At 38.1% G+C, this 26,372-nt stretch overlaps 12 protein-coding genes and 13 long non-coding RNA genes across 25 annotated transcripts; 13 read left to right on the forward strand and 12 right to left on the reverse strand.

The window, feature by feature from the left end:
* Positions 1–157: 157 nt before the first annotated feature.
* Positions 158–825, forward strand: SPOM_SPNCRNA.319. Its single transcript, NR_150728.1, has one exon. It is a non-coding gene; the product is annotated as a non-coding RNA (long non-coding RNA).
* On the reverse strand, positions 262–703 carry SPOM_SPNCRNA.4797. Its single transcript, NR_194153.1, has one exon. It is a non-coding gene; the product is annotated as a non-coding RNA (long non-coding RNA).
* Positions 663–5,419, forward strand: cta3 (P-type calcium transport ATPase Cta3). Its single transcript, NM_001021152.3, has one exon. It carries the CDS (start codon positions 1,601–1,603, stop codon positions 4,712–4,714), a length of 3,114 nt encoding a protein of 1,037 aa, NP_595246.1. The 5' UTR covers positions 663–1,600; the 3' UTR covers positions 4,715–5,419.
* Positions 808–1,198, reverse strand: SPOM_SPNCRNA.4798. Its single transcript, NR_194154.1, has one exon. It is a non-coding gene; the product is annotated as a non-coding RNA (long non-coding RNA).
* SPOM_SPNCRNA.1374 lies at positions 1,430–5,068 on the reverse strand. The gene has a single exon (NR_150251.1). It is a non-coding gene; the product is annotated as a non-coding RNA (long non-coding RNA).
* Positions 5,420–5,848: 429 nt separating the features above from the next.
* On the forward strand, positions 5,849–6,749 carry ibp1 (Cdc25 family phosphatase Ibp1). The gene has a single exon (NM_001021153.3). The coding sequence runs from the start codon at positions 6,100–6,102 to the stop codon at positions 6,514–6,516; it is 417 nt and encodes a 138-aa protein (NP_595247.1). The 5' UTR covers positions 5,849–6,099; the 3' UTR covers positions 6,517–6,749.
* An 11-nt stretch (positions 6,750–6,760) lies between these two features.
* its8 (pig-N family GPI synthesis protein) lies at positions 6,761–10,034 on the reverse strand. Its single transcript, NM_001021154.3, has 2 exons — positions 9,746–10,034; positions 6,761–9,593 (listed from the first exon to the last, which is right to left on the reverse strand). Exons 1-2 carry the CDS (start codon positions 9,894–9,896, stop codon positions 6,937–6,939), a joined length of 2,808 nt encoding a protein of 935 aa, NP_595248.1. The 5' UTR covers positions 9,897–10,034; the 3' UTR covers positions 6,761–6,936.
* Positions 7,533–7,809, forward strand: SPOM_SPNCRNA.4799. Its single transcript, NR_194155.1, has one exon. It is a non-coding gene; the product is annotated as a non-coding RNA (long non-coding RNA).
* Positions 8,023–8,550, forward strand: SPOM_SPNCRNA.4800. Its single transcript, NR_194156.1, has one exon. It is a non-coding gene; the product is annotated as a non-coding RNA (long non-coding RNA).
* On the forward strand, positions 8,662–10,658 carry SPOM_SPNCRNA.4801. The gene has a single exon (NR_194157.1). It is a non-coding gene; the product is annotated as a non-coding RNA (long non-coding RNA).
* On the reverse strand, positions 10,621–11,603 carry mrp21 (mitochondrial 37S ribosomal protein bS21m). The gene is made up of 2 exons (NM_001021155.3): positions 11,493–11,603; positions 10,621–11,398 (listed from the first exon to the last, which is right to left on the reverse strand). Exons 1-2 carry the CDS (start codon positions 11,566–11,568, stop codon positions 11,109–11,111), a joined length of 366 nt encoding a protein of 121 aa, NP_595249.1. The 5' UTR covers positions 11,569–11,603; the 3' UTR covers positions 10,621–11,108.
* Positions 11,604–11,776: 173 nt separating this feature from the next.
* Positions 11,777–14,314, forward strand: usp107 (U1 snRNP-associated protein Usp107). Its single transcript, NM_001021156.3, has 3 exons — positions 11,777–11,802; positions 11,852–13,689; positions 13,739–14,314. The coding sequence occupies exons 1-3, from the start codon at positions 11,784–11,786 to the stop codon at positions 13,967–13,969; spliced, it is 2,088 nt and encodes a 695-aa protein (NP_595250.1). The 5' UTR covers positions 11,777–11,783; the 3' UTR covers positions 13,970–14,314.
* On the reverse strand, positions 11,858–15,280 carry hut1 (ER uridine diphosphate-glucose transmembrane transporter Hut1). Its single transcript, NM_001021157.3, has one exon. The coding sequence runs from the start codon at positions 15,031–15,033 to the stop codon at positions 14,065–14,067; it is 969 nt and encodes a 322-aa protein (NP_595251.1). The 5' UTR covers positions 15,034–15,280; the 3' UTR covers positions 11,858–14,064.
* SPOM_SPNCRNA.4802 lies at positions 14,859–15,064 on the forward strand. Its single transcript, NR_194158.1, has one exon. It is a non-coding gene; the product is annotated as a non-coding RNA (long non-coding RNA).
* Positions 15,281–15,306: 26 nt separating the features above from the next.
* On the forward strand, positions 15,307–16,532 carry rpc31 (DNA-directed RNA polymerase III complex subunit Rpc31). Its single transcript, NM_001021158.3, has one exon. It carries the CDS (start codon positions 15,762–15,764, stop codon positions 16,392–16,394), a length of 633 nt encoding a protein of 210 aa, NP_595252.1. The 5' UTR covers positions 15,307–15,761; the 3' UTR covers positions 16,395–16,532.
* SPOM_SPNCRNA.4803 lies at positions 15,672–16,512 on the reverse strand. Its single transcript, NR_194159.1, has one exon. It is a non-coding gene; the product is annotated as a non-coding RNA (long non-coding RNA).
* A 220-nt stretch (positions 16,533–16,752) lies between the features above and the next one.
* Positions 16,753–17,485, reverse strand: rpl1601 (60S ribosomal protein uL13). Its single transcript, NM_001021159.3, has 2 exons — positions 17,429–17,485; positions 16,753–17,382 (listed from the first exon to the last, which is right to left on the reverse strand). Exons 1-2 carry the CDS (start codon positions 17,467–17,469, stop codon positions 16,830–16,832), a joined length of 594 nt encoding a protein of 197 aa, NP_595253.1. The 5' UTR covers positions 17,470–17,485; the 3' UTR covers positions 16,753–16,829.
* SPOM_SPNCRNA.4804 lies at positions 17,143–17,454 on the forward strand. The gene has a single exon (NR_194160.1). It is a non-coding gene; the product is annotated as a non-coding RNA (long non-coding RNA).
* Positions 17,486–17,742: 257 nt separating the features above from the next.
* Positions 17,743–18,661, forward strand: SPOM_SPNCRNA.4805. The gene has a single exon (NR_194161.1). It is a non-coding gene; the product is annotated as a non-coding RNA (long non-coding RNA).
* efm4 (methyltransferase Efm4) lies at positions 17,856–18,790 on the reverse strand (the record flags this gene model as incomplete). Its single annotated transcript, NM_001021160.2, has 2 exons — positions 18,587–18,790; positions 17,856–18,531 (listed from the first exon to the last, which is right to left on the reverse strand). The coding sequence occupies exons 1-2, from the start codon at positions 18,625–18,627 to the stop codon at positions 17,856–17,858; spliced, it is 717 nt and encodes a 238-aa protein (NP_595254.1). The 5' UTR covers positions 18,628–18,790.
* A 126-nt stretch (positions 18,791–18,916) lies between these two features.
* Positions 18,917–19,347, reverse strand: SPOM_SPNCRNA.1375. Its single transcript, NR_150252.1, has one exon. It is a non-coding gene; the product is annotated as a non-coding RNA (long non-coding RNA).
* An 86-nt stretch (positions 19,348–19,433) lies between these two features.
* tef103 (translation elongation factor EF-1 alpha Ef1a-c) lies at positions 19,434–20,952 on the reverse strand. The gene has a single exon (NM_001021161.3). The coding sequence runs from the start codon at positions 20,916–20,918 to the stop codon at positions 19,536–19,538; it is 1,383 nt and encodes a 460-aa protein (NP_595255.1). The 5' UTR covers positions 20,919–20,952; the 3' UTR covers positions 19,434–19,535.
* On the forward strand, positions 19,915–20,239 carry SPOM_SPNCRNA.1376. Its single transcript, NR_150253.1, has one exon. It is a non-coding gene; the product is annotated as a non-coding RNA (long non-coding RNA).
* Positions 20,953–21,431: 479 nt separating the features above from the next.
* Positions 21,432–25,140, forward strand: thf1 (C1-5,6,7,8-tetrahydrofolate (THF) synthase, trifunctional enzyme Thf1). The gene is made up of 3 exons (NM_001021162.3): positions 21,432–21,494; positions 21,545–21,689; positions 21,968–25,140. The coding sequence occupies exons 1-3, from the start codon at positions 21,460–21,462 to the stop codon at positions 24,599–24,601; spliced, it is 2,814 nt and encodes a 937-aa protein (NP_595256.1). The 5' UTR covers positions 21,432–21,459; the 3' UTR covers positions 24,602–25,140.
* On the reverse strand, positions 25,127–26,107 carry fkh1 (FKBP-type peptidyl-prolyl cis-trans isomerase Fkh1). Its single transcript, NM_001021163.3, has 5 exons — positions 26,046–26,107; positions 25,826–25,863; positions 25,678–25,697; positions 25,359–25,572; positions 25,127–25,311 (listed from the first exon to the last, which is right to left on the reverse strand). The coding sequence occupies exons 1-5, from the start codon at positions 26,070–26,072 to the stop codon at positions 25,272–25,274; spliced, it is 339 nt and encodes a 112-aa protein (NP_595257.1). The 5' UTR covers positions 26,073–26,107; the 3' UTR covers positions 25,127–25,271.
* Positions 26,108–26,372: the final 265 nt, after the last annotated feature.

Below are 26,372 nucleotides of genomic sequence, written 5' to 3' on the forward strand. Positions count from 1 at the left end.
TGGGTCCTTTCTACTTCCATCACAAAACTCCGATCTTCGGTCGGTTCCCCATATTTCAGCAATTAAGTAACACATTACTTTCAAAGAAATAACATGTTACCCTTATCGTAATTATGTTACCTATAAAACACCGACATGTAGCCACCTTCGTAATACTTATTAGCGTAAGGAGGATCGGCATATGAAAATTGCAAAAGTATACGTAAACAATTAACACTGCAAATGACTAAGCCTCAATCTTGGCAAACGTTTCAACGTTCAGGTTGCCTCTTGGATTTCATTCCTTGGTTAGTTTCTCTCAAAATTTCTCGGTTTTTTTGACATTTTTTTTTCACTCTGAGTATTCTTCTCCTCTGTCATGGAAATCCACACTTCTTCTTCTTTAACCGAATAATCTTAAATGCTAAATCGTCCTCTCATCTTCGCTTCCCTTGAATAACAACACTCCGCCATTCGTCATTTGTTACTCCGCTTGATAATGTCAGCTACTATGATTTACGTAATTTTATAGTTAAATTCCCCAGGCAAGCTTTGCTGCTTATTGTATCTCTAGCCAATGTATGTTGAGGAAATCAATGTCGGAGTCATTGCAATCCGACACTCTGATATCGTTTTTCTTCCAAGCCGTATATATACTGCTGCTATTCCTCTCACTTTTCTCTATATAAAATATTCTTTAACTAAAAAGTAGTAACTCGTCCTTTTTTTTTGAACATTTACTACCTGCTACCTGATCTGAGCTAAAGATCTGATAGCCCCTTGACGAAGATAACATTACGAGCTTCGGTTTACCGTGTTAAGTAAATTAAGCTCCCCTGATTATACTTTAATTATCACTCATTTTTCAAATTCTCTCGATCCCCTCCATTTTAGTTTAACTCTTTTTTTCCCTCTTCAAAATTCCCCTTTTCGTTAATACACCTTCTTGCGGTCTTTTCTTTTTCCGTCCTGTGTTTATTTGTTTATTTGCCTTTCCACTTTTTGTGTTTTGCTAGATCTCTGTATTTGGATTTGCGTAGTACGCAATTAAGTGAGCTCGAGTTTAATTTTAAAATAATACGTTAATTCCCCAAAAGGATCTCATTTGATCTGATCTGATCTGCTGTCCCTTGTTGATCCTTGACTTTGCGTTTGGTTTTTGAAAACCCACAGCACAATTTGGTATTTTCTTTCTTTCTTTACCTTTTCGCATTCTAATTATTATTTCATTACACTCCCTACGCCTCTATAATTTCTGTTTACTGAGCGTGCGTGTGAGAATATTTGTGTGTGACCTTGTTTACATCATCTACACGATTTATTTACTAATTTCGCTTCCAATCTTCTCTGCTATTTTTAGGTCAAGCATCGTTCCATTAATTGTTTATATACATCTTTGAGCAATTTATTTTTAAAACAAAAAGTATTCCTCTAACTATTCCTATTTCCTCCTTCTCCTCACTACCGCTTTTTTACTTTTATATTCAGACATAAACCTTTTCCTTCCTACATTTCTTTTGGAAAACAAAACCAGTTGCTTTTTTGATTTTACTTATATTTCTCCCCTTCTACTCATCCCGATATATTCTTACTTCCTTGATTCAATCTCAAATATTGTTCAATGGTAACCATTAATATCTCGAATCCCGTTTATTTCTCTGACATTAAAGATGTTGAATCAGAATTCCTTACGTCTATCCCCAATGGACTTACCCATGAAGAGGCTCAAAATCGTCTTTCCGAATATGGAGAAAATAGACTGGAAGCCGACTCTGGTGTCTCAGCCTGGAAAGTCTTGTTGCGCCAGGTATTGAACGCAATGTGTGTTGTCTTGATCCTGGCCGCCGCTTTGTCTTTTGGTACCACTGATTGGATTGAAGGTGGTGTCATTTCTGCAATTATTGTTCTTAATATCACCGTTGGCTTTATCCAAGAATATAAAGCCGAGAAAACTATGGACTCATTGCGAACATTGGCTTCTCCTATGGCGCATGTCACACGCTCGAGTAAGACTGATGCTATTGACTCCCACCTTTTAGTTCCTGGGGATGTAGTCGTGCTAAAAACTGGTGATGTTGTACCCGCTGATCTTCGGTTGGTGGAAACGGTAAACTTTGAGACAGATGAAGCATTGTTGACTGGTGAGTCGCTTCCAGTGATAAAAGATGCACACGCTACTTTTCAAATGAACGAAGATGTTCCCATTGGTGATCGTATCAACCTTGCATATTCCTCTTCCATTGTGACTAAAGGTCGTGCCAAGGGAATTTGTTACGCAACCGGTATGCAAACGCAAATTGGAGCTATTGCAGCTGGTTTAAGACAAAAAGGAAAGCTCTTTCAACGTCCTGAAAAAGATGAGCCAAATTACCGTCGTAAACTGAACAAGTACTATCTTAAAGTCACTTCTTATTATGTTCAAAGGGTTTTGGGCCTCAACGTAGGAACACCTCTTCAAAGGAAATTAACTGTTCTTGCTTATATTCTTTTTTGCATTGCCATTATACTGGCCATCATCGTTATGGCCGCCCACAGTTTCCATGTGACCAACGAAGTTTCTATTTACGCTATATCCCTTGGTATTTCCATCATTCCCGAATCACTCATTGCTGTATTGTCGATTACGATGGCTATGGGCCAAAAGAACATGTCAAAACGTCGTGTAATCGTTCGAAAACTAGAGGCGCTTGAAGCCTTAGGAGGTGTTACTGACATTTGCTCTGACAAGACAGGTACTATTACCCAGGGTAAAATGATTACTAGACGCGTTTGGATTCCCTCATATGGTTATTTGAGTGTTGATACTTCTGACGCCAATAATCCTACAATTGGCACTGTATCTGGCCTTGAAGCTGCGATGCAAGATGTGTTGAAAGAAAAGAAGCAAGAGATGAAAAACATTGACCCTTCAAACCAGCCTTCTGACCAGTTCATCCCATTACTAAAAACTTGCGCGTTGTGCAACCTTAGTACAGTGAACCAAACTGAGACAGGTGAGTGGGTTGTAAAAGGCGAGCCAACAGAAATTGCTTTACATGTATTTTCGAAAAGATTCAATTATGGTAAGGAAGATTTGCTAAAGACGAATACTTTCGTTCGTGAATATCCATTTGACTCGGAAATTAAGCGTATGGCTGTTATATATGAAGACCAACAGGGTCAGTACACCGTGTACGCCAAAGGTGCTGTTGAAAGGATTTTGGAAAGATGTTCTACTTCAAACGGATCTACGCTGGAAGAACCCGATCGTGAATTAATAATAGCACAAATGGAAACACTTGCAGCAGAAGGTTTGCGCGTCTTAGCTCTAGCAACGAAGGTTATAGACAAGGCAGACAATTGGGAAACATTGCCGAGAGATGTAGCCGAGTCTTCTCTAGAGTTTGTATCTCTTGTAGGTATTTACGATCCCCCAAGAACTGAATCGAAAGGTGCAGTGGAACTTTGCCATCGCGCAGGTATTCGAGTCCACATGCTTACTGGAGATCATCCGGAAACCGCAAAAGCTATTGCAAGAGAAGTTGGAATTATACCTCCATTTATCTCTGATCGAGATCCTAATATGTCATGGATGGTGATGACCGGTTCACAGTTTGATGCTCTTAGTGATGAAGAAGTTGATTCATTGAAAGCTCTTTGTCTAGTTATTGCTCGCTGTGCTCCTCAGACAAAGGTGAAAATGATTGAAGCCTTGCATAGAAGAAAGGCGTTTGTAGCGATGACAGGTGATGGCGTTAACGATTCTCCATCTTTGAAGCAAGCTAACGTAGGAATCGCAATGGGTCAAAACGGAAGTGATGTAGCCAAAGATGCTAGTGATATTGTTTTAACGGACGACAATTTCTCGTCCATTGTCAATGCCATTGAAGAAGGACGCCGTATGTTTGATAACATCATGAGGTTTGTTCTGCACTTGCTTGTTTCAAACGTGGGCGAAGTAATACTCTTGGTGGTCGGCTTGGCCTTTAGAGACGAGGTTCATCTTTCCGTGTTCCCAATGTCTCCCGTAGAAATTCTTTGGTGTAATATGATTACCTCCTCTTTTCCTTCGATGGGACTGGGAATGGAGCTAGCTCAACCTGATGTAATGGAGCGTCTCCCTCACGACAACAAAGTTGGTATTTTCCAAAAGAGTCTAATTGTTGACATGATGGTGTATGGATTTTTCCTTGGAGTCGTTAGTCTTATGACTTGGGTTGTCATAATGTATGGATTCGGTACAGGCAATTTATCATATGATTGCAATGCCCACTATCATGCTGGATGCAACGATGTTTTCAAAGCACGGTCTGCTGTTTTTGCAGTTGTGACCTTTTGCATCCTTATTATGGCAGTCGAGGTGAAAAACTTTGACAACTCCCTATTCAACCTTCATGGGATTCCTTGGGGTGAATGGAACTTCCGTTATTTTCTCCATACGTTGGTTGAAAACAAATTCCTCGCTTGGGCCATTGCCCTTGCAGCTGTTTCGGTGTTTCCTACCATCTACATTCCTGTTATTAATAGAGACGTTTTCAAGCATACGTATATTGGATGGGAATGGGGAGTTGTTGCCGTTGCAGTGATGTTTTACTTTTTTTATGTCGAAATTTGGAAAAGCATTCGAAGAAGCTTGACCAATCCACAGAAAAAAGGAAAGTTTAGAAGAACGCTCAGTAATACGATTACCACTGAATCCAAATTGTCCGAAAAGGATTTAGAGCATCGTTTGTTTTTGCAGTCTCGAAGAGCCTAATGTTTTCTTGCCATGAATATGTATATGAATATGCGTGAGTGTATCGTTTTCACAGAACCGACAAATCGTAAAGGATTTATAATTTTTTTTTGATGATCGTGATTATACCGATCAATGACTTTAATTGGGAATTTGGGAAAATGTTGGTTGATTATAGTGTTTATTGTTTGTTTATGAAAAAGGCATATTAAAAAATAGTTTCACGAAAGGCAAAATCAAATGATCATATTGTTTACAATTATTGCATGCTCATATAAATCCTTTTTTTTCTTCTTCTTCTTCTTTTTTAATCGTTTAAAGACGTTTACTAATGAAAGACTTCTTTGCTGTGAATGGTAAATGGCAAGATCCTCTTTCATCTTCTGCTCTACTAATTAATTTTCTTCTCATTTTTATAATTACTTCCTTTTTATTTTGAGGAAAAGTTCCTTTAATCGCTTTTCTTGTTGATTTCCTTGTTTCATACTTTCTTTCATTTTTTCTATAATTTCTAGTCCGTTTTTTGTTAAGCTTCTTAAAGCAATAAAAAGACCAAAAAGAATAAATACAAGTCACTTTAGACTAATATCTTTAAATAATGTTGGCCGATCATTTCACGTCGCAACTAGCTATATATTTATTCACTTTAATCAATATGGCTTAACATAGCAAATTTAGAAGTAAAAAAATATCCCTTTTAATTTTTTTATTCTACAGGTAGTATATACAAATAATTAATGAGTTAGCTGTAAACACATTTCCTCGTTATCGCGATATAAAAATTTTCGATTAATCGGTTTAATTCATTAAGTCAATAGAGAATCTGTTGAAGAGAAAAGCGGATTCTACAAATGCCTCTTTATTCCAGCATTTTAAGAAAATAAAGAAGAAGATCTTGGTCGCAACGATGCCCATAAATTTGCGACATTCCTACTAGCCTTTTTTATTTACATTAACAAAACTGAACACAACCCCAAATGACAAACTCGGCCCTGAAATGCAAAGAAATAATTAAAAAAATAAAAAAAGAATAAAAGGAAACGACACCGATTATCTCATACATGTTCTCATGTTTGTGATTCCAAAATCTCAAAATCCAGTACTGGATGTAACGTACCACGCTACAGACTTCGTTCTGAGACATTGGCATCCTTGTTTTCTACCACTAATATATTTCAGTAGACGAGAAATACATACCTTGTAAACGGATACTATTAATAATACCAGACTATTTGATTTCCCTCTTTTAATCTTTACTTAAGCGAGTTTGTAGCTACTACTATTGTGTTTGGTGTTCTCTACTTTTCTAACTGAATTTTTTTTTCTACATAGCCGTTTGCTTCAATTCAGCTACTTGATAGTTGTTCATTTTGCTTTTAATTCACTTTTATAGCCTTTCGTAAACGATGTCTACTTTGTCTTATGTATCGCCTGATGCTTTAAAAGGCTGGTTAATGGAATCGCCTAACGAGATTAGCATAATCGATGTTCGTGACTACGATTACGAAGGAGAACGTATTCCTGGCAGTGTGCGTATTCCTTCCGACACTTTTCTCGCTAGTGTTGATCAGCATGTTGACGATCTCATGAAGAAGAGATCACTCATCGTCCATTGCACTTATTCTCAAGTTCGCGGTCCTAAAGCTGCCAGAGTACTTTCAGAAATTTTGAGAAACCGTATAACAGAAAGTAAGGAAAAGCTCTCTTTAAGCCAAAAAGAAAAGCTCTTTCAAAACCTTCCTACTGTTTACATCCTTCATGGTGGGTTTTCCGCATGGAAACGGCGGTATGGTGGTCAACAAGGTCTTATCGAGTATGATTAATTGATTGTGCTTGAAAAGTCCTTTGACTTCTTCCTTGTCACTCATATAAATCCTGCTTTAAACTTTTTTATTTGGTACGTTTTATCCCACTCCGGGTTCATACTTTGTGTTTTCGCAACACCATTCGTTTGATATAATCCTTACAATCTGTATGGATATAAACTACATCTCATAATCTCCAAGAACCTTAGTAGTAGTTTGCATGCCTACAATTATACAAACACATTTTCTTTAAAATAATCCTTCGTTTATCAGTGTTTTATACTTTTAATATTTACCTACTTCGTTAATAAGGTCATGTATAGACATTCTCATAATCGGTTTACCAATATATATTTATAAAGAATAAGTAAGGGAAGAAAAAAAGAGAGAACGATGCGATACTTCATCGAGTATCAGCTATCTTAATATTATCTAAATTTAATTAACTTTCTCATGAATAGTGTAGGTAATATTTTTGCAAAGAATCGCGCTTGCATGTTCCAGAGCAGTAATAAAAAGTATCAAAAAGTTGCTGATGCAAAAATGACTAATACTCACACCAATGTCCTTCCACGAGCCTTCGTCCTTTACTAAATAAAAAAAGTTAATTGTAACTATATCAGCCATTCCAACTGCCAAAAAGAAAGTAACTTGCTGAATCCCTCCCAGTCGTTTGTTCATTATTCCAAAAGCTGCCGAAAGTGCGATAAATGGAACCAGAATAGTGTACATTAAGAGTGCACCTTGTGTTACCGGATTGAATACAGGAATAAAACGTTTCACCGAATCCAAAGCGAATGTGGAAAGTGAAGCCACGTTTCCTGTACCAAAAAATGCGACGTTAATAAATATGTAGAAGAAAAGGGAAATGCGAATATGAGAAAGAGATAAATGGAATTTTGCATCTTTCTTTCTGCTATATTCGGGATGTAGTTGTTCCGTATATTTTTGAAGTTCTGTTTCTAGTTCCATCCATAATCCTAATGTTATAAATAAAACAACATAGAAGAGTGCTTCAAAAGAAATAGATAACATGCACATTGTAGGCGAAAATGTGAGAAACAAAATAGCCAGACGGTCAAGAAAATAGTGTTTACAAGACCGAATATGATGACTTGGAATGATGTACGACGTTATGAAAAGTCCAAATGCAACTAAACGTAAAATTGGTGGTATGGCAATATTCCTTTGCAGACTGTCTGCAATTTTAAGCGTAACAGGGACAGTTGCCATAATAATAAGAACTTGTAAAACCAATTGTTTGTTTGTGACCGTTGAGCTATATTGAAATGCTTGATTTCGTCGGTAAAGAATATAAAAAACCCCAGCAACTGACATTGCAAATCCTCCAGCGAAAATAAATAATAACGATTCCTTTTTATTAACTGGTAAAATCGTAAAAAAGCATAATAAGCTCGTAAGCACTGACCACGAGACTGATATAGTTTTGTGAGAAAAAGCATAATCCGCATGAAGGAGCCATGGCCATGCGGCCAATCCCATTAAAATTACGGAAAATCCTTCGCGGTGAAAATAACTGTAAACGATAAATTGTAACAGACAGAGAATACACAACGAAATAAACAAAATTTTTAATAGAGAAAACCCATGCTTTTGCTTTGCAACTGTTAAAAAATTTTTGAAACCAAGTTTGGTATTTGGGAAAATTGAATGAATGAGTTGCAGAAATATGGTTGGGAAAAGAGCATACCCATAATAAAATGGTGGACTAGACTGGATATAAAAAAAGATGCAAATTAACAAAAAAGGAATATTAAATGCGACTCTCTTGACGACGGAAACAGGCTTTACTATTTTGGAGGATGGTTCTATGTTTAAGCTGAAGACAAAGCATATGACATATCCAATCCAACTCAAATAACCAAAGAAAACAATAGATCGAAGAAGAAGCCAATCGTAACGTTGTAGGTAACGTAGTCCAGAAAGAACCGTTTGGCTAAAGTGGAAACAATGCTCAATAGCAATTTCATATTCACCAGATTCTATGTCAGCAATAACTGAGTTGTAAAAGGATGCTTGTACCTCTGTATAGTTCCTCAAAGGAGAATATGGGCGAAAGAAAATACTAGTTTGATCCTTTGAGGCAGACTTTAAATTATATTGTTCACCAATTTCTAAAGCATTCATTAAGGCAACCTCAGCTTTGCGGCGAGAAGAGCAATCAAGATAATCCAAGGGTATTTGACCCACGGAATTCACAGGAAAATTTAAACCGACAAGGTAAGACATTAAAGCTGCAATATCTGCTTGTTGTATATCAATACGTTTTATCTCCGTCAAATTCCATGGCAAAGAATACTCGTCATGCCCATAATTCTTCTCATGAGTAGGACTTTGAATACCAGCACCCCAGGCAATGATGGGAGTACGTGTATTATCAAGGTTGCCATCACCATGACTTCCAAAGTCACTCATACCATGGTCTGCTGTAAAAACCCAGCTAGAGGCTCCGTCGTTATTGTAGTAGTTGTTCATCTTATCAACGAGTTCTTGAATTTTTCCATCTATATACTGTATGTTTTCGACATATTCAACTGAGTCAGGGTGTTTATTATGGCCAATTGTGTCAATGCCCAGTAAATGAAGGAAGAATACTATTTTATCCCGATGCAACATATCCCAAAGTTCCTTATCCTCTAAAGACTGAGCGAGAAGTTCATCTAGCCTATCAAAAACCCATTCGTCAAGAACAATTCCGTTGCTAGAGAAATCCTCCAATTCAGAAGAATACATGAATGTATCAACTCGAGATGGATCAGATGCACCTTCACTAAACATAGGCAAAATATCTTCGGATCCAAACGAATAAGTATGCCGACTCTGATTAAACACAGAATCGAAATTTACTGGATTTTTTTTCCAGCCTTTTGTGACGGCTGAAACATCTTCGTAAAAACCAGCTATTAGAGCAACATGTCCGGGGCGTGACTCGGTGGGAACACGAGTATGAGAAACACCGAAAGTACCGTTATTCTGAATAATTGATCTTAAAAATGGAGCGGCATATGTCTGCTCTTCTCCAATGACCTTTTCGGAATGTGGTTGTAATAGTTTATCAGGACGTAGTCCATCGCCTATAAGCATATTGGTTAGTAAAATAAGAAAAAGAAGGACAAGAAAAAAGTTGTACTATTTCTTGTTTTTTTTTCTAAATCCAAAACGAAAATATGACATTTTTTTCATTAAGCTCTATACACTAATTTCACTATTACAAATGTTTACTTACCAACAATTAGAAATAGGCGTTTAGCAGGAGCTTCGCCTGCAGAATACTGCTTCATGCCATGTATTAGAGGAGTTACGAAATAGATATCAAAAATGGATTTGAGAAAGACGACATGGAATAAAATCCCTAACAGCAAGAGGCGACCAAACATTGCGAAAATTTAAGCGTGAAACCACTACCACAATTGACTGGGAATACTAGGGGTTTTTGGCAAAAATTGGATAGATGCCAGGACGCTTCTTGGAAAAGAAGGATGCCCTAAACAAGGCAAGAAGTGTTTTGTTCTGGTGAAGTGCGTTTGAGTGTTGAGTCGTTACAAACATCAACAGAAGTCCCCTTTAATCTACCATTGGTTAAAATTCAGATGATCTACGCTCGATCTAATGAATAAGCGAACGCTAATGAATGTATACTGAGTTTTGTAATTAAGGATGCCGTGTTTGAATGCACTAATGAATAGTGGTAGCGCTCCATCGTATATTGTGAGCTATGGCCAATATGCGTAATTAGTTCTAGCTGGATGAAAGAGTAAATAATCAGAAATCTATTAAGGAAGTGATAAATTACTTTATGGTATGCAGTGCACAATAATGGGACTTATAGTCATCTGGTAATTAAGCAAAAAATGATTCTGTAAATGGATATTTTCGGTATTATTTTAATTTCCGTTGACAGAAATGTAAAATGGATGGTTATCATTTCATTGCTCAAATCCAAGATTAATGAAAATTCAGCGGTAAGCATATTTGGTTGTTACACGTTGAGAGTCGGTTTACTCATGACGATTATAATAAGATAAAGGGATACAACCATCAAATTGCTGCTACATGGCCAATAATAAAAAAATCATTTGCAATACGAAAGGAAACGAATTCATTTATTATAACATGCAGAAGTAATAACTTCCTGCGACCAGCATTAGTTTGAATAAATAGAGTAACAAACTCATCGATTTAACTAAGAAAATTGTTATAGGCTAGCAAAACAGAATAGTAATATTAGAGGGTAATGCAAACATTAAGCTCAATCTCGCAGTATTGTCAAACTGAAAAGATAAAAGAAGGTAGAGACAGTTATTAGACAATAAATCCTGTTAAGTAGAAAATCATAAGATAGGGGAGGGGTTAAGCAAAGATACCAGGAAAAATTTAGAAATGACAAAACAAAAAACGAATATTTCCCAAAAATGTCTAGCTCTTAAATCCGCGGAGAAGTAAAAAGCAATATATTATTTTACTTCAAAAGGGGGTTTTCGAGCATTCTCGTCTTAAATGAAAAGCTATGAGAACAACGATCTCCAAATACATTAATTTAATATGGATTTTCGTAACCAAGAAATAGAATGAAATGTTCGAAGAATCACTCAATAACCCCAACGACGCATGTTCTTTGCTAAGTTTACAAGTCGAACAATTCCAGCGCGGAACCTTGCCCTGTGTCTTTCTGAACGAACGCGGGATCGCTTTTCGGATGGTTTTTCATAAAATCTCTGTGAACGGAATAGCCTTGGCACATTATTCCTTTGACATATTCTATCAACTTGTCGAAATGCTCTTGTTAGACTATTTCCAACTGTCACACTTGCACCTAAATCTTTTGTTTCTGCTGCGGGTATCATAAAATGAAGCGAATCTTGGAACGCACCATGCTCCTCTAAATATCAATAAAGTATTAGCAGACAATAATCCAACAATCGAAAATCATATTCTTGAAAGACAATAGCAACTTCAATGGATTTTCTTCGTACCTTTTCTCTTTTGCAATTTCCTATTTGTATGTACCCATCTGACCCCTAGAACACCTGGGAAATAAGAACTGTTCATTTTAAATAGTTATTTTGCGTTTTCTTGGCAATTTGAGAAGCCTGAATCTCACCGCAGTACAACTGCATAAAGAATTCGTTAAATTGCCTTGAACATCGATTTTTTGCATTAGCGTAAAAGACATAAAATTCATAAACTAAAAATAGGATAATCACATTTACACTTCACTATATACCTTTACATGATACACATGAATCTGTTTTCCTCCAACAACTATGCAGCGGCAGAATACGCGTAAGTAATTTCAATTTCATTGCTAAAGAATTTATCTAATTTTATTTAGAGGCTGCCGGTATGCCAATGATGCCACAGGTTCCTATGGTTGGCAACGGCGTTCCATATGTCGTCCCAATCCAACCTGTATTCGCCCCTTTACCTCCTGATTACAGGAGCTTATACAAAAAATTGTATGGCCAAGGCGCTTTTTTGGTAGATAATCCTGTTGAGGCAAGTAGTCCCTATGATTTTTCGCAGCCAATTCTGAAGTTTGGTAAACTTCCCATAAAACAAGTTTTAAGAGATAATGAATCGCAACAAAAAGATAGAAAAAACTTACCCCGAAATCAAAAAAGTAATGAGATTCAGGAGAAACAGACGTTTCAAACACCTTCTTCAGAGAAGTCTACAACAGAAAGGGAATCGCGGCCGTTTGTCCCTCCAAATAGTCAACAAATGCGGCGGATGCTCTTTATTGGTAATATACCGAAAGAATTGGATGATTTTTGGATGGATAAAATTCTTCGATTGTCCGGGAAGCTGGCTTCTTGGCGAAGGGTTGCTGATGCAGATAACTCGATGACTTCGTTTGGATTTGCAGAGTTTGAATCAAATGAACAATTCAGTAGAGCATTAGAAGCATTAAATGATTTTGTTGTTCCACCTTTGTACGAAGGTGGTCCTTCAACTCGCTTGTCATTGATTACAGATGTTGAGAATGAGGGATTGTATCGTGAATGGCAAACGAGTCGTTATGCAAGAAATAAGCAGAAAGAGATAAACATTTTACAGCAAATTCGCTTTAACCTCGAAAGAATTTGTCAAGATATAGGCAATTTTGATGTCCGTTCTCGCATTGAAAGGGCAGCTCGACAGGCCCGAGAGAAAAACGAAAAATTACTACAAAATGTCAAAACTTCGGAAATTCCCATTAATGCTGCTGATTTAGAAGGAATTAATCCTGAATTATTACCGGTTATTGAAGAAGAAATACGATCCTTTCGCGATCAATCTGCTATGAAAAAACGAGAAAAACAAAGGTCTAAGGACGAGTATGCCAGTTTATATAAAGAGTATACACGAAAAGAACAAGAAAAGCTTCGAAAGCAAAATGATGATTTACAAAACCTTTTGTCAAAACATCGTATTTCACGTATCCCTATGTCTACAGTCAATGCCTTTTTAAGAGCAGAAGATAGCATTCCCGAGTCGTTCTCCGATGAACAAGCTTATTATGAAGAGAAGAGAAGGAAGGATCAATTGGAGGCTGAAGAGTATTACGCAAGGGAACGGCGCTGGATGAATCGTGAAAAGGCCCGAACTGCAGCTTTAGAACGAGAAGCTGCTCGTGAAGAAGAAGAACGTGTTAATAACACTTCCTTTGGTACTTATCTTTCGGAAAAATTAGCTTCTTTTGATGACGATGAGGAAGCTCGCGTATCTCGAGACGAATATTTTGTCGATCGTGCTGCTTGGATTAGACATCGTGCAGTTGCTCGTGCTCGAGAAGAAGACGCAGATGCTCTTGACAGAAAGGAGGAAGAAAGAGAACTACGTACCCGTGGAGAAGGTGCAACCGTTGAGACAGAGAATTATGTCGAAAATGGTAAGCTGGTGACTAGTGAAATGCCTCAACATGAAAATGGTCCCTTCAAAATCAAAATACAAACCAAGAAACCAGCTGTTCCTTCTGAAAGACGAGAATTTGGACTTCCGGAGAGACTGCTTTTGGAAGAAGAAGACGAAGAACCGCAAGGCTATTCTCCCAACCCTCAAAAACCAAAGCCTGCTATGGAAGAAAATGATGCCGAGAAGACGAAAAGACTTCGTTCACTTATTGAAAAGATACCTGTTGAAGCAGAAAGTCTGTGGGCACTACCAATTGACTGGAGCAAGGTTACTGAGGTTTGTGATTTTTTCAACTTTTATATGTATCTAAACTAACACATTATAGGATCTTCTAAAAGAAGAAATGCAAGCTTTTGTTACCAAGAAAATTATCGAGTATATCGGTATTCAAGAGGATTCACTTATCACATTTACCATTGATCATATCAGGCAACATAAAGGTGCGGAACAGTTAGTGTCTGAATTGGACCTTGCTCTCGCTGAAGATGCTCCAGAGTTTGTTAGCAAAGTATACCGATACTTGCATGTACTACTGATTTTACGTTCTGAAGCATAACGTACATATTTGGGTAAAGTTTTTATTTAATGGTGACGATTAAAAGTTTGTAATATGTATTTATAAGAAATTTTTTTAAAAAAATAAAGGCAAACCTATGATGCCTTTTTTTTCGCAGTAGAATTGTTGTTTAGTATTTTGAGGCCGGCTTCTAGGGAGATTCCCAAAAAGACCAATAAAATACCAAGCCACTGAATCGAAGATACAGTGTGATGAAAATGAAAAACACTAAGAAGCATGGTGAAAATTTTTCTTGTAAGTGTAATGGTAACGAGCGTTATGCTTCCAAATTTTTCAAGGGTGAAGAAAATGAATAATTGACCGACAGAACCTGTGCAAGCAAACAACAACATGTCTTTAAGGATGCTTGGATGTCTGTTTATAAAAGACAAAGGCTGCTGGTTGCAAAAAGGAGAGATTAAATACAGGCCATTTAAACATGCGATACCCAAGTTGACCGCAATCATCATGGTAACGCTTGATAATTTGTATTTACCAAAAACCTTGTCTTGAGTAGTATTAGTAATTCCGTCCATGAGCAAATTAAAAAATAAAAGCAGTAAGCCAATAGGACTATCATGCTCAGCATGTTTACCTTTGGAAGAAGTGTTTTGAAAATAACTAAAGATACTTACACCTGCTGTAATCATTGTAACAATCAGGTATTTGTGAGGAGGAAACTTTCGTTTGTAAACGAACACATGTAAAGCAATAACTGGAAGTAACTTGCATGATTTTCCCAGAATAACAGTAGGATAAGACAAATGAAACATGCTTGCATATCCAAAGTAAGAACTTAAGCTAGCCGATATGGCAATACTAGAAAAGTATCCTAAAAACTTAGGCTCTAGCAAGCCTCTAGCAGAAACACCATGAAACCAGTTCCAAAGCAACCCACAAAGGACTGTCATGAAGGACTGTGCTAAGCTAAGTAATGCAGGAGAAGAAAACCTTTCACCATCGTAAGGTCTTGTTATAATTTTCTCCTGCATAACTGCCCAAGAAAGAAATGAACCATAAATCCCAATCATGCAAACAAATAATTGTCGCATAAAGCCAGCCATTCTAAAGAAATTGATGAACCAAAGGTAAAAGGAAAGTAACAGAATTAACCAAAGAATGTAACTTTAACAAGGATAAAGCAAAAAGGGTCTTGAAAACTCGCTCAAGTGAAAGTGATAGTCGTAATACTTAAAACACGAAAATTAATACAGGAGTCTTTGTCTAATTTTCTCTAATAGGTTTACAACTTCAAGAATTAGGCAGCTCAGTTAGATCATCGTTTTCTTAGCTTTTGGTGTTGTGCCTTTTGGTTGAGTTTTCGAACACAAACACCCACACATAGCCAGACATTGGCAAGTACAAAGTGATTAATCAGAGACGCTTAATCACTTTTACATTGGTTATTTCTTTTTTGTTTTTTGTTTTAAAAAGCCGAGTTTCTTTCATCTATCTTTGGTGATCCTCTTTTAAATTTACTTGATATTTTCGTTAACCAACTTTTGGCACAATTTTGAAGCCCTATGGTTTGGTTTCTTCTCAAAATCTAGTTTTTTATTTAAATATTCTACATTTATTTAGTTCTTTTTGAAACCTATCACTTCTCATAGCTAAACTACAGCTCTTTTTAATTTTTTTCAACTTTTTGTTACTGTGGTGGGGTAATTGGCTTATTATTTTTGTTCCAATCAATAATTCAGAAAGAAGTATTTAAAAGTTTTTTCCATTGTTAATGTTAAACTCTCTGTCACACTAGTTCGAACGTTTGAACCCCATTCTTACAATCATCACAATGCGACGTGGAGCTCGTGGATCTACAAATTTGGGAGGAATGACATGGCAAGAAGTACTTGAGTTTAATGCCAATTCCACACCAACAAAGTTATACCCTGATCGCGATATACCACTTCAACGATCTATTCGACCTGAGGAGTTACTTGAACTCCGTTTTTACAAAGAGATACGAACTTCATTTCTAGATGAAAGTGCATTTTATATTCGAAGGAATCCAATTAGTGTTGTACAAAGGAATGAGGATGGACTAGTTCGTTACAGTGATCGAAATAAACCCAAACGGAAAAACGACAATTTATCGCTTTCAGACCTTGATTTGGATCCCAAGTTTTTTCCAGAGGAACTTCGCAAGACTCTGGGTGCAGCATCTGCCACCGGTCGTAAGAGAGCTCGAAGAAAACTTGATATGAAGACATTCATAGATTTCACTATCAAAGCACAAGATTTGAAAGATGAGTCGTCTGAGGCTGCTCATCCAAATATTGAAGAAGAACCAGACGAAGGGTTGGAAGAGGAAGATGAAGATTTTGGAGATGATGATGACAACGATTATGGTGAGAATTACTTTGACAATGGTGAAGGAGATGATTATGACGATTATGATGGTGATGAGGGTGCTATTTACGAATAGGGTAATTTCCATTCCATCCAAAATGCCAAGGCACCCATTGTCAAAGTTGTGTTTAGGGCTTCATTTTATTCAATATAATTGGATAATAGACCACTGGCCACGAGCTTATTCTTAAAAGAGATCATTATGCCTTCTTCATTTTTAGCAAACAGTGTATATGTATGCGAGGTTTTGCGGTATATTACATTGAAACAAAAGGATTAAAGGATATCATAAAATAGAAAATGTATTTAATGGATGATAATCGATAAATTAAACGAAAATCAAAACTTACTTTAGAAAACTACCTTATAGTAAATTGATTACAGTAAAATGGATGCTACACACACACGAATATATGCTACAAGTTCATCGAGAGTAAAGTGAGACGGTTAAAAACAGTGAATAATTAAAGGGAGACAACTACCTTTCTACCTAATAAATGAAAGGGAGTATTTAGTAGCCGAATTGGGAAAGTTTTTGGTTAACAGGAGAAGCTTCTTTGGCGGAAGCAATCTTCTTCTGCTTGGCGAGCTTAGCTTGGTAGAAAGCGGCACTCTTAACCTTTCTACGCTCTTCTAATTTAGCGACAATATCATTATATTTCCAGCCAACCTCGGAAGAGAGACGACCAACAGTGCAGTACTTGCGACCAGGCTTCAAGCGCAAAACACGAAGGGCAGCGGGGACAACGACACGCTTTTGCTTGTCAAATGGAGGAGGGATACCCTCAACGGCTTGAAGGTGCTCCAAAGCAGCTTGGCCACGAGCGGTCTTGTGGGGAAGCATACCACGTACAGCCTTTTGGAAAATACGAGAGGGTGCGCGGAAATGGAAAGCACCACGACTAGGGTTGTAACGGCATGCCTTGCGCAAATAAGCAAGGTACTTAAGTTTGTTACGGAAAAAGTGACCAGAGATGTTCAATTCCTCGCAACGAACCACTACAACTTTTTGCCCACCCAAAAGCTGCTTAGCAACGACCGATGCCAAACGACCGAGAAGATGGCTATTCATGTTAGTATTACAGCTTTAAATTTATTCTGTTTACATACCCTTTGGCGTCAATAACAACAACTTTTTGAAATTCAGACATATTGGTGGTCTCTGATAATACACATTTAGAAAAGCAGCAAGTTCGGTGTATGTGTGACGGTTGTTCCAACATTAACCCTAACCTAAACAGAAAATGTTTTTTTTTCAAGTCAATAGCATGGTAGAATTAAGAGGTGTAGCTATTATCGTTAAACTGTTTAACAAACACGTTGAATAAGCTGCACAACAATGCGTTCCCACTCGCCCAATATCCTAAAAGGTAGTTTCGAGAAAATGGTAACACTCGCTAACATGAGAGTAAATAAATGAACTAAATAAAACGAAGGTAAATGTGACTCTCATCTACAATATTTACCATAGGCCTGATAGGAATTTTAGTTTAAGCATGAGACGCCAAGTGCCTTATTTCAGTGAACATTAAAAATATTATTTTCGATTAAAAGAGGGATCAATTTGAAAGGCAATCACGGAGGTAGAACTACCGGTACTACCTTGAAACTCAAATACAGGAACAGGAACTGTAGAGTGGACAATAAAACCATTCTTCGTAAACCGCTCCTCTAACTCTTGAATTGTCCAATTGCAACTGGTAATGAGAAAAATGCCATTGGGGGATAGCATACCGCGAACCCTATCAACATAAACACTGTTCAACGGACGACCATCCAAAAGCTCCCCACTTAAAGAGATGGCATCAAACGTACCTTTGTCAAGTATTAAATCCCAATCTTTTGAGCAAAATTTAGAATCTTTAATGATGTCGAGTTGCTGGAATTTGACTTTATCTGAAAACTGACGATGTCTAGCAATGTTTTTAGCCAAAACAATTGCAGCTTCGCTATAATCTACACCTACCAATTGGCAAGGGCTTGGAAGCAGTGTATCTTCTTCTTCAAGCAAACGAAATAATAAATGCCCATTACCAGTACCCAGGTCCAGGACACGAAAAGGCGCCGCTTCCGATACTTCTCTAAATGAGGTGGAAATGTGATCTTCTAACCATTGAACAATTCGTTCTTCAGCCTCTTCACCAAACCAAACTTCCCCTTCGTCATTAAATTCTGTAAAGTTGGATACTTCACGTTCATAGACATTATCCCAGCTAAAAACCTTTAGTAATATGCCCAATAAGAAAACAATAATGTTTAAAAACATACTATTGTTTTGTTCCCAGCTTTGATTCCGGTAATCCACTCATTGTCCTTTTTTTTTATTTTATCTTTCAAGACTTTCCCTACACAGTCTTTTCTATTTCTGTTCCCTATATTTACAAATTTTCAGAAAAGTCTTTGGAAAATGTTGTAATTTCTATTCGATAACAATCAATGTAAAGTTCTATCTTCCCTTCCTAGCTCGAGGTTAAGGGCCGGCACATAGGGTGGGAGAATAATATGTATTATTATTGTAAGGAAAAAATAATCCATTTGTAATCGTATTAAACAAAAATTTTTACCAAAAGTGATTAGTGAACAAATATTAAAAAAATACTCCAGAAATAATTTAATTGTTATATTTCTTGCATATCATAAACACCTATAAACCCATCAATAAATTCTTGTTGACAACAGATTTGTATATCCAGGCCACAATGTGTACTTATCCAACGTCAAAATCCTATTTTCAATAAAATAATGAGCAATGCCATTAAACTTAATCGATTTTAAAACACTCGGTCTAGTTTAACTTGGCTTGAGTTGCTACGCCGTTCGCTATAAAATCAAAAGTTTTGGTTGGAGATGTAGAAAACTTTTCAGTAAAGATGTTACTTTTTTTTTTAGTTTTTGCAAATGAAAGTTAGAATCTTCTTAACATTGTAGCAGGTTGCTTGAGCTTCTTGCATTACTCAAGAACGCCTGCCATCACTCATTCGAGTTTCTAAACATAGCGGCATTACTAGTTGTATAACGTTCAATTGTCAAAGAGAAACTGCTATACTTTAACTAAACAACACCTCGTCGCATTATATACCATACTTACTACACAACTTACAATCTAACATACACTCTAGAAAAATTATATTATCAATGTATTCAATACCCTGTATCACATGTATTAAAAATTAAAACCTAAACAATTATTTTTTCCGTAAGCAAACATTGCCTAAGCTTATTTCTTAGCACCAGCCTTAACAGCGGCCTTGGTAACCTTAGCGGCACCAGGAGCAACCTTCTCGACAGCTTTGATGACACCGACAGCGACGGTTTGACGCATGTCACGGACAGCGAAACGACCAAGAGGAGCGTAGTCAGTGAAAGCTTCAACACACATAGGCTTGGAAGGAACCATCTTAGCAATGCAAGCATCACCAGACTTGACGAACTTGGGGGACTCCTCAATCTTCTTACCGGAACGACGGTCAATCTTCTCAATGAGCTCAGCGAACTTGCAAGCAATGTGAGCAGTGTGGCAATCCAAAACAGGAGAGTAACCAGCAGAGATTTGACCGGGGTGGTTAAGAATGATGACTTGAGCGGTGAAGCTAGCACAACCCATGGGAGGATCATTCTTGGAGTCACCACAGACATTACCACGGCGAATATCCTTGACGGAAACGTTCTTAACGTTGAAACCAACGTTGTCACCGGGAAGACCAGCGTCGAGAGACTCGTGGTGCATCTCAACAGACTTGACTTCGGTAGTGACACCAGCGGGAGCGAAGGTGACAATCATACCGGGCTTGATAACACCAGTCTCGACACGACCGACGGGAACTGTACCAATACCACCGATCTTGTAAACATCTTGAAGGGGAAGACGAAGAGGCTTGTCAGTGGGACGTGCAGGGGGCTCAATGGAGTCAATAGCCTCCAAAAGAGTCTTACCCTTGACGACACCAGCCTTGGTCTCCTTTTGCCAGCCTTGGTACCAGGGCATGTTGGTGGTGGGCTCAATCATGTTATCACCTTGGAAACCGGAGACAGGGACGAAAGGAACGGTCTTGGGGTTGAAACCGACCTTCTTGATGAAGTTAGAGGTCTCCTTAACGATTTCCTCGAAACGAGCTTGGGACCAGCCAGTGGTGTCCATCTTGTTGACGGCAACAATAAGTTGCTTGACACCCAAGGTGTAAGCAAGCAAAGCGTGCTCACGGGTTTGACCATCCTTGGAGATACCAGCCTCGAACTCACCAGTACCACCACCAATAATAAGGATAGCACAGTCAGCTTGAGAAGTACCGGTAATCATGTTCTTGATGAAATCACGGTGACCGGGGGCATCAATGACAGTAACATTGTACTTGGGAGTCTCGAACTTCCAAAGGGCAATGTCGATGGTGATACCACGTTCACGCTCGGCCTTGAGCTTGTCCAAAACCCAGGCGTACTTGAAGGAACCCTTACCCAACTCGGTGGCTTCCTTCTCGAATTTTTCAATGGTACGCTTGTCAATACCACCGCACTTGTAAATCAAGTGACCAGTGGTGGTAGACTTACCAGAATCGACGTGACCGATAACAACGACGTTAATATGTCCCTTTTCCTTTCCCATTTTTGTTTAATGTGAGTTCGATGAAACAGACTCTAGGTAGAAGCGAAGGGCGCCAGCGCCTACATATATACTTGCGCAAAAAAAGCAGTCACATAACGTTCGTTACGTCTCGAAAGTTTTTTTCTTTTTTTCCGGCTTAAAATATTGTCGTGAGCCTATCAGCGAACGAATTTTGTTTGCGCAGGAAAGTCATGATGTCATTTAAAATTTTTCTTTGCTTCTTAACCTTTTGTCTTTAGAGTACACTTAGCCGAATTTGCCACCGCAATAAACATTAGCTTAGCGAACGTCGTTCTTGGCGATTTTGATTTATTGGGCGGAAACGATCAACGCTGTATATATGAAATGGATCGTTTTTCGTTAATTTAAAAATATATATCTGGTTTATTAAATGATGAAAAATATTTAGTTGTATCATTGAACCATTTTTGATGGCCGTTATCAGATCGGATTGAGATTGTGGACTGAGATTTTCGCTGATATACCCACCTTAGCTGCTTTTGTTTGTTCTTTGTCCGTCACCACAACGGTAATAGTTTTGATGGCTTTGCTTTTGGAGGGTACTTCTTTGGCCCGGTATGTCTTTTTTATCGTGTATATATAGTTTTGTCTAACAGTTGAATTAGCAAAGTTCGAGAAGAACTTCGGGAGCAGATCTCCTCGATTAAATCTGTTGACCCTTATTTCAACGTTTCTTTAAAAATCATTCAAGTCGGAGGTAGAGAGGACTCAAATGTATATGTGCGCATGAAAACTCGTGCAGCTAATGAGGTATGAGTGAAGGCGGAGAAGGGTCTCCTAAAATGATTGAAATGCGTAGGGACGAGTTATTAAAAGCGCACTGGTTTTAAAAGTTCACCCTAACACTCATGTACAATCTGGCGTTAGTTGGCGCGATGGATGATTTTTTGGTTTTTCGATAATGTTAGAAGGTAGATGATGCTTGGGTGGACTATTTAAATATTTGCAATTCTCTTATTCATTAAATTCATTTTCTTTCTTTTACATCTCCTTCAATTAAATCCATGCATTATTTTCTAACTGTTTAGGCTGGAATCTCCTGTGAGCATGTGAATTTTCCTGAAGATATTACAGAATACGACTTGCTGCTTGCCATCAAAGGCTTCAACGAGGACCCTACTGTCCACGGTATTATTGTACAGTTACCTCTGCCTGCTCACATCAATGAGCAGATTATTACAGAAGCCGTCGCTCCCGAGAAAGACGTTGATGGTTTTTGTGAAACTAATTTGGGAAAATTGACCAAGCGCGAAGGTCAACCCTTGTTTACCGCATGCACCCCAAAAGGTATTATGTGCATTTTAAAACATTACGGGATTAATGTCCAAGGAAAGCATGCTGTTGTCATAGGCCGTAGCAACATTGTTGGTCGTCCAATGTCCATACTTTTGGAAAAGGCAAATGCCACAGTTACTTTATGTCATTCAAAGACGGAATCTATTGCTGATATTGTTAGGACAGCTGATATTGTCGTTGCTGCCATTGGTATTCCTCATTTCGTCAAGGCTGACTGGTTGAAAAAGGGCGTTGTCGCTATTGATGTTGGTATCAACTCTATTCCAGATGCCACCAAGAAGTCTGGTTACCGTCTTACCGGCGATATTGACTTTGAAAATGCCAAGGAGGTCGCCAGCGCAATCACACCTGTCCCTGGTTCTGTTGGTCCTATGACCGTAGCCATGTTGCTGCAAAACGTGGTTGAATCAGCTGTTCGCTTTCGCAAAATGTCTCGCAAGCGTAAACCAACTCTTCTTCCTTTAAAGCTTCAGACCCCTGTTCCTAGTGATATTGAGATTGCGCGTTCACAAACCCCTAAAAATATTGGTGACTTGGCTTCCGAAATTGGTATCGCAAAATCTGAATTAGAATTTTATGGATCCCATAAAGCCAAGGTCAACCTTGAAATTCTTCAACGTCTGGCTCATCGTCGCGACGGCCACTACGTTGTAGTTACTGGTATCACTCCTACTCCATTCGGCGAGGGTAAAAGTACACTTACTGCAGGACTCGTTCAAGCGCTTTCAAACTTGGACAAGCTTGCTATTGCATGTGTTCGTCAACCCTCTCAAGGCCCCACATTTGGAATTAAAGGTGGTGCTGCCGGAGGTGGTTATTCTCAATTCATCCCTATGGAGGAGTTCAATCTTCATTTAACTGGTGACATTCATGCAATTACAGCAGCTACCAACTTGCTTGCTGCTGCCATCGATACCCGTATGTTCCATGAAAACACACAATCCGATGCCGCTTTGTATAAACGTTTGACTTTGGTTAAGGGAAACAAACGAGAGTTTGCACCCGTCATGTTCCGTCGCTTGAAAAAGCTTGGCATTGATAAAACTAATCCTGAAGAATTAACCGAAGAAGAGCAAAGAAAATTTGCTAGGCTGGATATTGAACCTTCAACTATTTCATGGAATCGTACTTTGGATGTTAACGATCGCTTTCTTCGTAAAATTACTATTGGAGAGAATCCTACGGAAAAGGGTTTCACTCGCCAAACCGGTTTTGATCTTTCTGTCGCTAGCGAATGTATGTCTGTCTTGGCCTTGGCTACTGACTTGAAAGATATGCGTGAGCGATTAGGCCGCATGGTTGTTGCCAGCAACAAATCTGGTGAACCTGTTACCGCTGATGATTTAGGAGTTGGTGGTGCCTTGACAGTCTTGCTCAAAGACGCAATTAAACCAACACTTATGCAAACGTTGGAGGGTACTCCTGCTCTTGTTCATGCTGGCCCTTTTGCAAATATCAGTATTGGTGCCTCTTCCATTCTGGCTGATCGCATTGCCCTCAAATTAGCGGGTACCGAAGTGGATGAGGATGCTAAGAAAGAAGCTGGATATGTTGTAACTGAGGCAGGATTCGCTTCCGATATCGGAATGGAAAAGTTCTTTAATATCAAGTGTCGTACTTCAGGTTTAAAGCCTGATGCCATTGTTATCGTTGCAACTGTTCAAGCATTGAAGTTACACGGCGGCGGTCCTCCTGTTGGACCTGGTAAACCTATCCCTGAGGTTTATAAGCGCGAAGACGTTGATTTGGTTCGTAAAGGATGCGCTAATCTGGCTAAGCACATTAGTAATGCACGTAAGTACGGTTTACCCGTTGTGGTTGCAATCAATAAGTTTTCTTCCGATTCTCCTAATGAAATTAGTGCCATTCGTGAAGAAGCCCTTGCTGCCGGTGCAACTGATGCTGTAGACTCTAACCACTGGGCCGAAGGTGGTAAAGGAGCTCTAGGTGTTGCACGTGCTTTGATAAATGCTTGCGAGAATGTGGATTCTGAATTCCGCCTCCTTTACGATGTACACGAGCCCATCGAAAAGAAGATTGAAATTATTGCGAAAGAAATGTATGGTGCTGACGGCATTGAATTGAGTCCCTTGGCTAAAGAACGTCTTGAAACGTTTACTAAACAAGGATACAACAACTTACCCATTTGCATTGCCAAAACACAATACAGTTTATCGCACGACCCAGATCTAAAAGGTGCCCCTACTAATTTTACCGTGCCAATTCGTGATATGCGTTTGAGTGCTGGTGCTGGATTCATTTATCCTTTAGCAGCAGCCATATCTACTATTCCTGGATTACCTACCAAGCCAGCCTATTACAATATTGATATCGCAGAAAATGGTGATATTGTTGGGCTGTCTTAATTCGCCAATGCCTGTCTCTATCAACCCCTTTTGCTTTGTTCTGAGAACAAGGCAATGGAAAACAGTTGTTCAACCAATAGTTTTCTTGTTTCTTTCAAATATCTACTATTAAAATTTAAGCTCAGAATGATCGACATATACAACTCTAGCAAGTGCCGTATATGCCTATATTTTCAGGCCCATATTTAGTATTAGCAATGTTAGCATAATTTGCTAGTTCATTGCATGATACTTATCCTTTTTGGAGTAAAAAACGTTAAAAAACTGTTGCTTCTTTGACAATCGTATAGAATTCCTGTTTTAACTTTCATACTGTTCAACCTAATGAAATAAACCGATCATACCATATGATTTTTTTCTTGATGGTTTAGTTGAAAACTGAACGTGTAATTTAACTATTTGAAATACAGTCGGAGAAGTTTGATTCAACTTATGAAAGTGAAATTTTTCAGAAGTAAATATTTCTCTCTTTAGCAGTAATCTATTGATCGTAGGCATCATTATCGCTATACGAAATATATCATAGTGCAAGAAAATATAAGATATTAAAAAAAAAAAGATATATTTCTAAACTGGGAAACGTTATTATACTTAAAACACTAAAAAAATTGTGGAATAAGTAACAACCGCTAGTAAGATGCATGTATCATAAAAAGCGAAACACTAGCATTTAAGCCTTCTTATCATTGATAGCAAGCAACTCAACATCGCTATATAGGTTAAAAATAAATCACGAAAAATGTACATTTGTACTTACAAAAGAAGAGTGCTGTTAGGAGGAATCAATCCAGGGAAACCACGTGGGCCATAGCCATAATCAGGAGTGATAGTAAGCTTAGCTTTCTCACCCAAACTCATTTTGGGTACTCCTTCGTCCCATCCGCGAATTAATTGACCAACGCCAATAGTGCAAACAAATGGGGATCCACGGTCAACAGATGAATCAAACTTTTTACCATTGGTTAAAGTACCTATCCCACGGTTATGTCAGCAATGAAATATTCGTTTTGGAAAGGAGAAAACAACACAATATAAAAATTGATTTGCTAGAATAATTCGTCGTAGATTTCACATACCGGTATAATGCATGGTGATTCTAAATGGTGTTAGTAACTGCATTTAGAATAAAATTGTAAGCAAATTCACTATAGACCCTAAGAAAAGGAGAAGCAAAGCTCCTTTGGTAACAAAGAGTTAAAGTGAAATCACACATTAAATACATACCTGTCACCAGGTTTGGGAAAGTCTTGACCATTTCCGGACTTTTTTAAAGGTTAGAATTTGTATGAAAGGAATAATGTAGAGACAAGGACATCAGGAATGTGACAAATTAAGGAAATGCAAATCAGTGGTGAACCGACTAACACGGATGAATTGTTTACAAACATAACCAGAGAAGATATTTGTAGATTCAAAAGAAATTACCGATTTTTTCAACACTTACAGAAATAACTTGCTTTTCGACACCCATATTTAACAGATTTCAAATAAAATAAGTGGTTGGTTAATGAGCAAACCCGAAAGTAGTAATGGAAGATGTATATGGAATAACTTGCCCAGTTTACCGCATTCTTTCATTCTGTGATGTAAACTCGTTATGCACTTCTCTATCCGGTTTACCGATTAGTAAACTGAAAATTCCTTACTTATCGCTATACCATGTACTCTAGTATTATTCATTCTGCATACTATAACTTCTTAGAGTGGGTTTAACAATATATCAAAATACACCATCTGACTTTATTCTAGTCGCACTTACATTAGTTATTAC

The sequence above is a fragment of the Schizosaccharomyces pombe genome, assembly GCF_000002945.2.
Source record: "Schizosaccharomyces pombe strain 972h- genome assembly, chromosome: II".
Lineage (NCBI taxonomy): Eukaryota > Fungi > Ascomycota > Schizosaccharomycetes > Schizosaccharomycetales > Schizosaccharomycetaceae > Schizosaccharomyces > Schizosaccharomyces pombe.

Bases quoted from the DNA above. Each gene is read 5' to 3' on its own strand.
- cta3 (NM_001021152.3), top strand. From the start codon at position 1,601: ATGGTAACCATTAATATCTCGAATCCCGTTTATTTCTCTGACATTAAA.
- ibp1 (NM_001021153.3), top strand. From the start codon at position 6,100: ATGTCTACTTTGTCTTATGTATCGCCTGATGCTTTAAAAGGCTGGTTA.
- its8 (NM_001021154.3), bottom strand. From the start codon at position 9,896: ATGTTTGGTCGCCTCTTGCTGTTAGGGATTTTATTCCATGTCGTCTTT. The intron at 9,594-9,745 runs GTAAGTAAACAT...ATATGCTTATAG, and splicing joins ACGCCTATTTCTAATTGTTG to GCGATGGACTACGTCCTGAT.
- mrp21 (NM_001021155.3), bottom strand. From the start codon at position 11,568: ATGAACAGTTCTTATTTCCCAGGTGTTCTAGGGGTCAGATGGGTACAT. The intron at 11,399-11,492 runs GTACGAAGAAAA...ATTGATATTTAG, and splicing joins GAAATTGCAAAAGAGAAAAG to AGGAGCATGGTGCGTTCCAA.
- usp107 (NM_001021156.3), top strand. The intron at 13,690-13,738 runs GTTTGTGATTTT...AACACATTATAG, and splicing joins ACTGGAGCAAGGTTACTGAG to GATCTTCTAAAAGAAGAAAT.
- hut1 (NM_001021157.3), bottom strand. From the start codon at position 15,033: ATGGCTGGCTTTATGCGACAATTATTTGTTTGCATGATTGGGATTTAT.
- rpc31 (NM_001021158.3), top strand. From the start codon at position 15,762: ATGCGACGTGGAGCTCGTGGATCTACAAATTTGGGAGGAATGACATGG.
- rpl1601 (NM_001021159.3), bottom strand. From the start codon at position 17,469: ATGTCTGAATTTCAAAAAGTTGTTGTTATTGACGCCAAAGG. The intron at 17,383-17,428 runs GTATGTAAACAG...TAACATGAATAG, and splicing joins GTTGTTATTGACGCCAAAGG to CCATCTTCTCGGTCGTTTGG.
- tef103 (NM_001021161.3), bottom strand. From the start codon at position 20,918: ATGGGAAAGGAAAAGGGACATATTAACGTCGTTGTTATCGGTCACGTC.
- thf1 (NM_001021162.3), top strand. From the start codon at position 21,460: ATGGCTTTGCTTTTGGAGGGTACTTCTTTGGCCCG. The intron at 21,495-21,544 runs GTATGTCTTTTT...CAGTTGAATTAG, and splicing joins GAGGGTACTTCTTTGGCCCG to CAAAGTTCGAGAAGAACTTC. The intron at 21,690-21,967 runs GTATGAGTGAAG...CTAACTGTTTAG, and splicing joins AAACTCGTGCAGCTAATGAG to GCTGGAATCTCCTGTGAGCA.
- fkh1 (NM_001021163.3), bottom strand. From the start codon at position 26,072: ATGGGTGTCGAAAAGCAAGTTATTTCT. The intron at 25,698-25,825 runs GTATGTATTTAA...AACACCATTTAG, and splicing joins TTTCCCAAACCTGGTGACAG to AATCACCATGCATTATACCG. The intron at 25,573-25,677 runs GTATGTGAAATC...ACCGTGGGATAG, and splicing joins AATCACCATGCATTATACCG to GTACTTTAACCAATGGTAAA.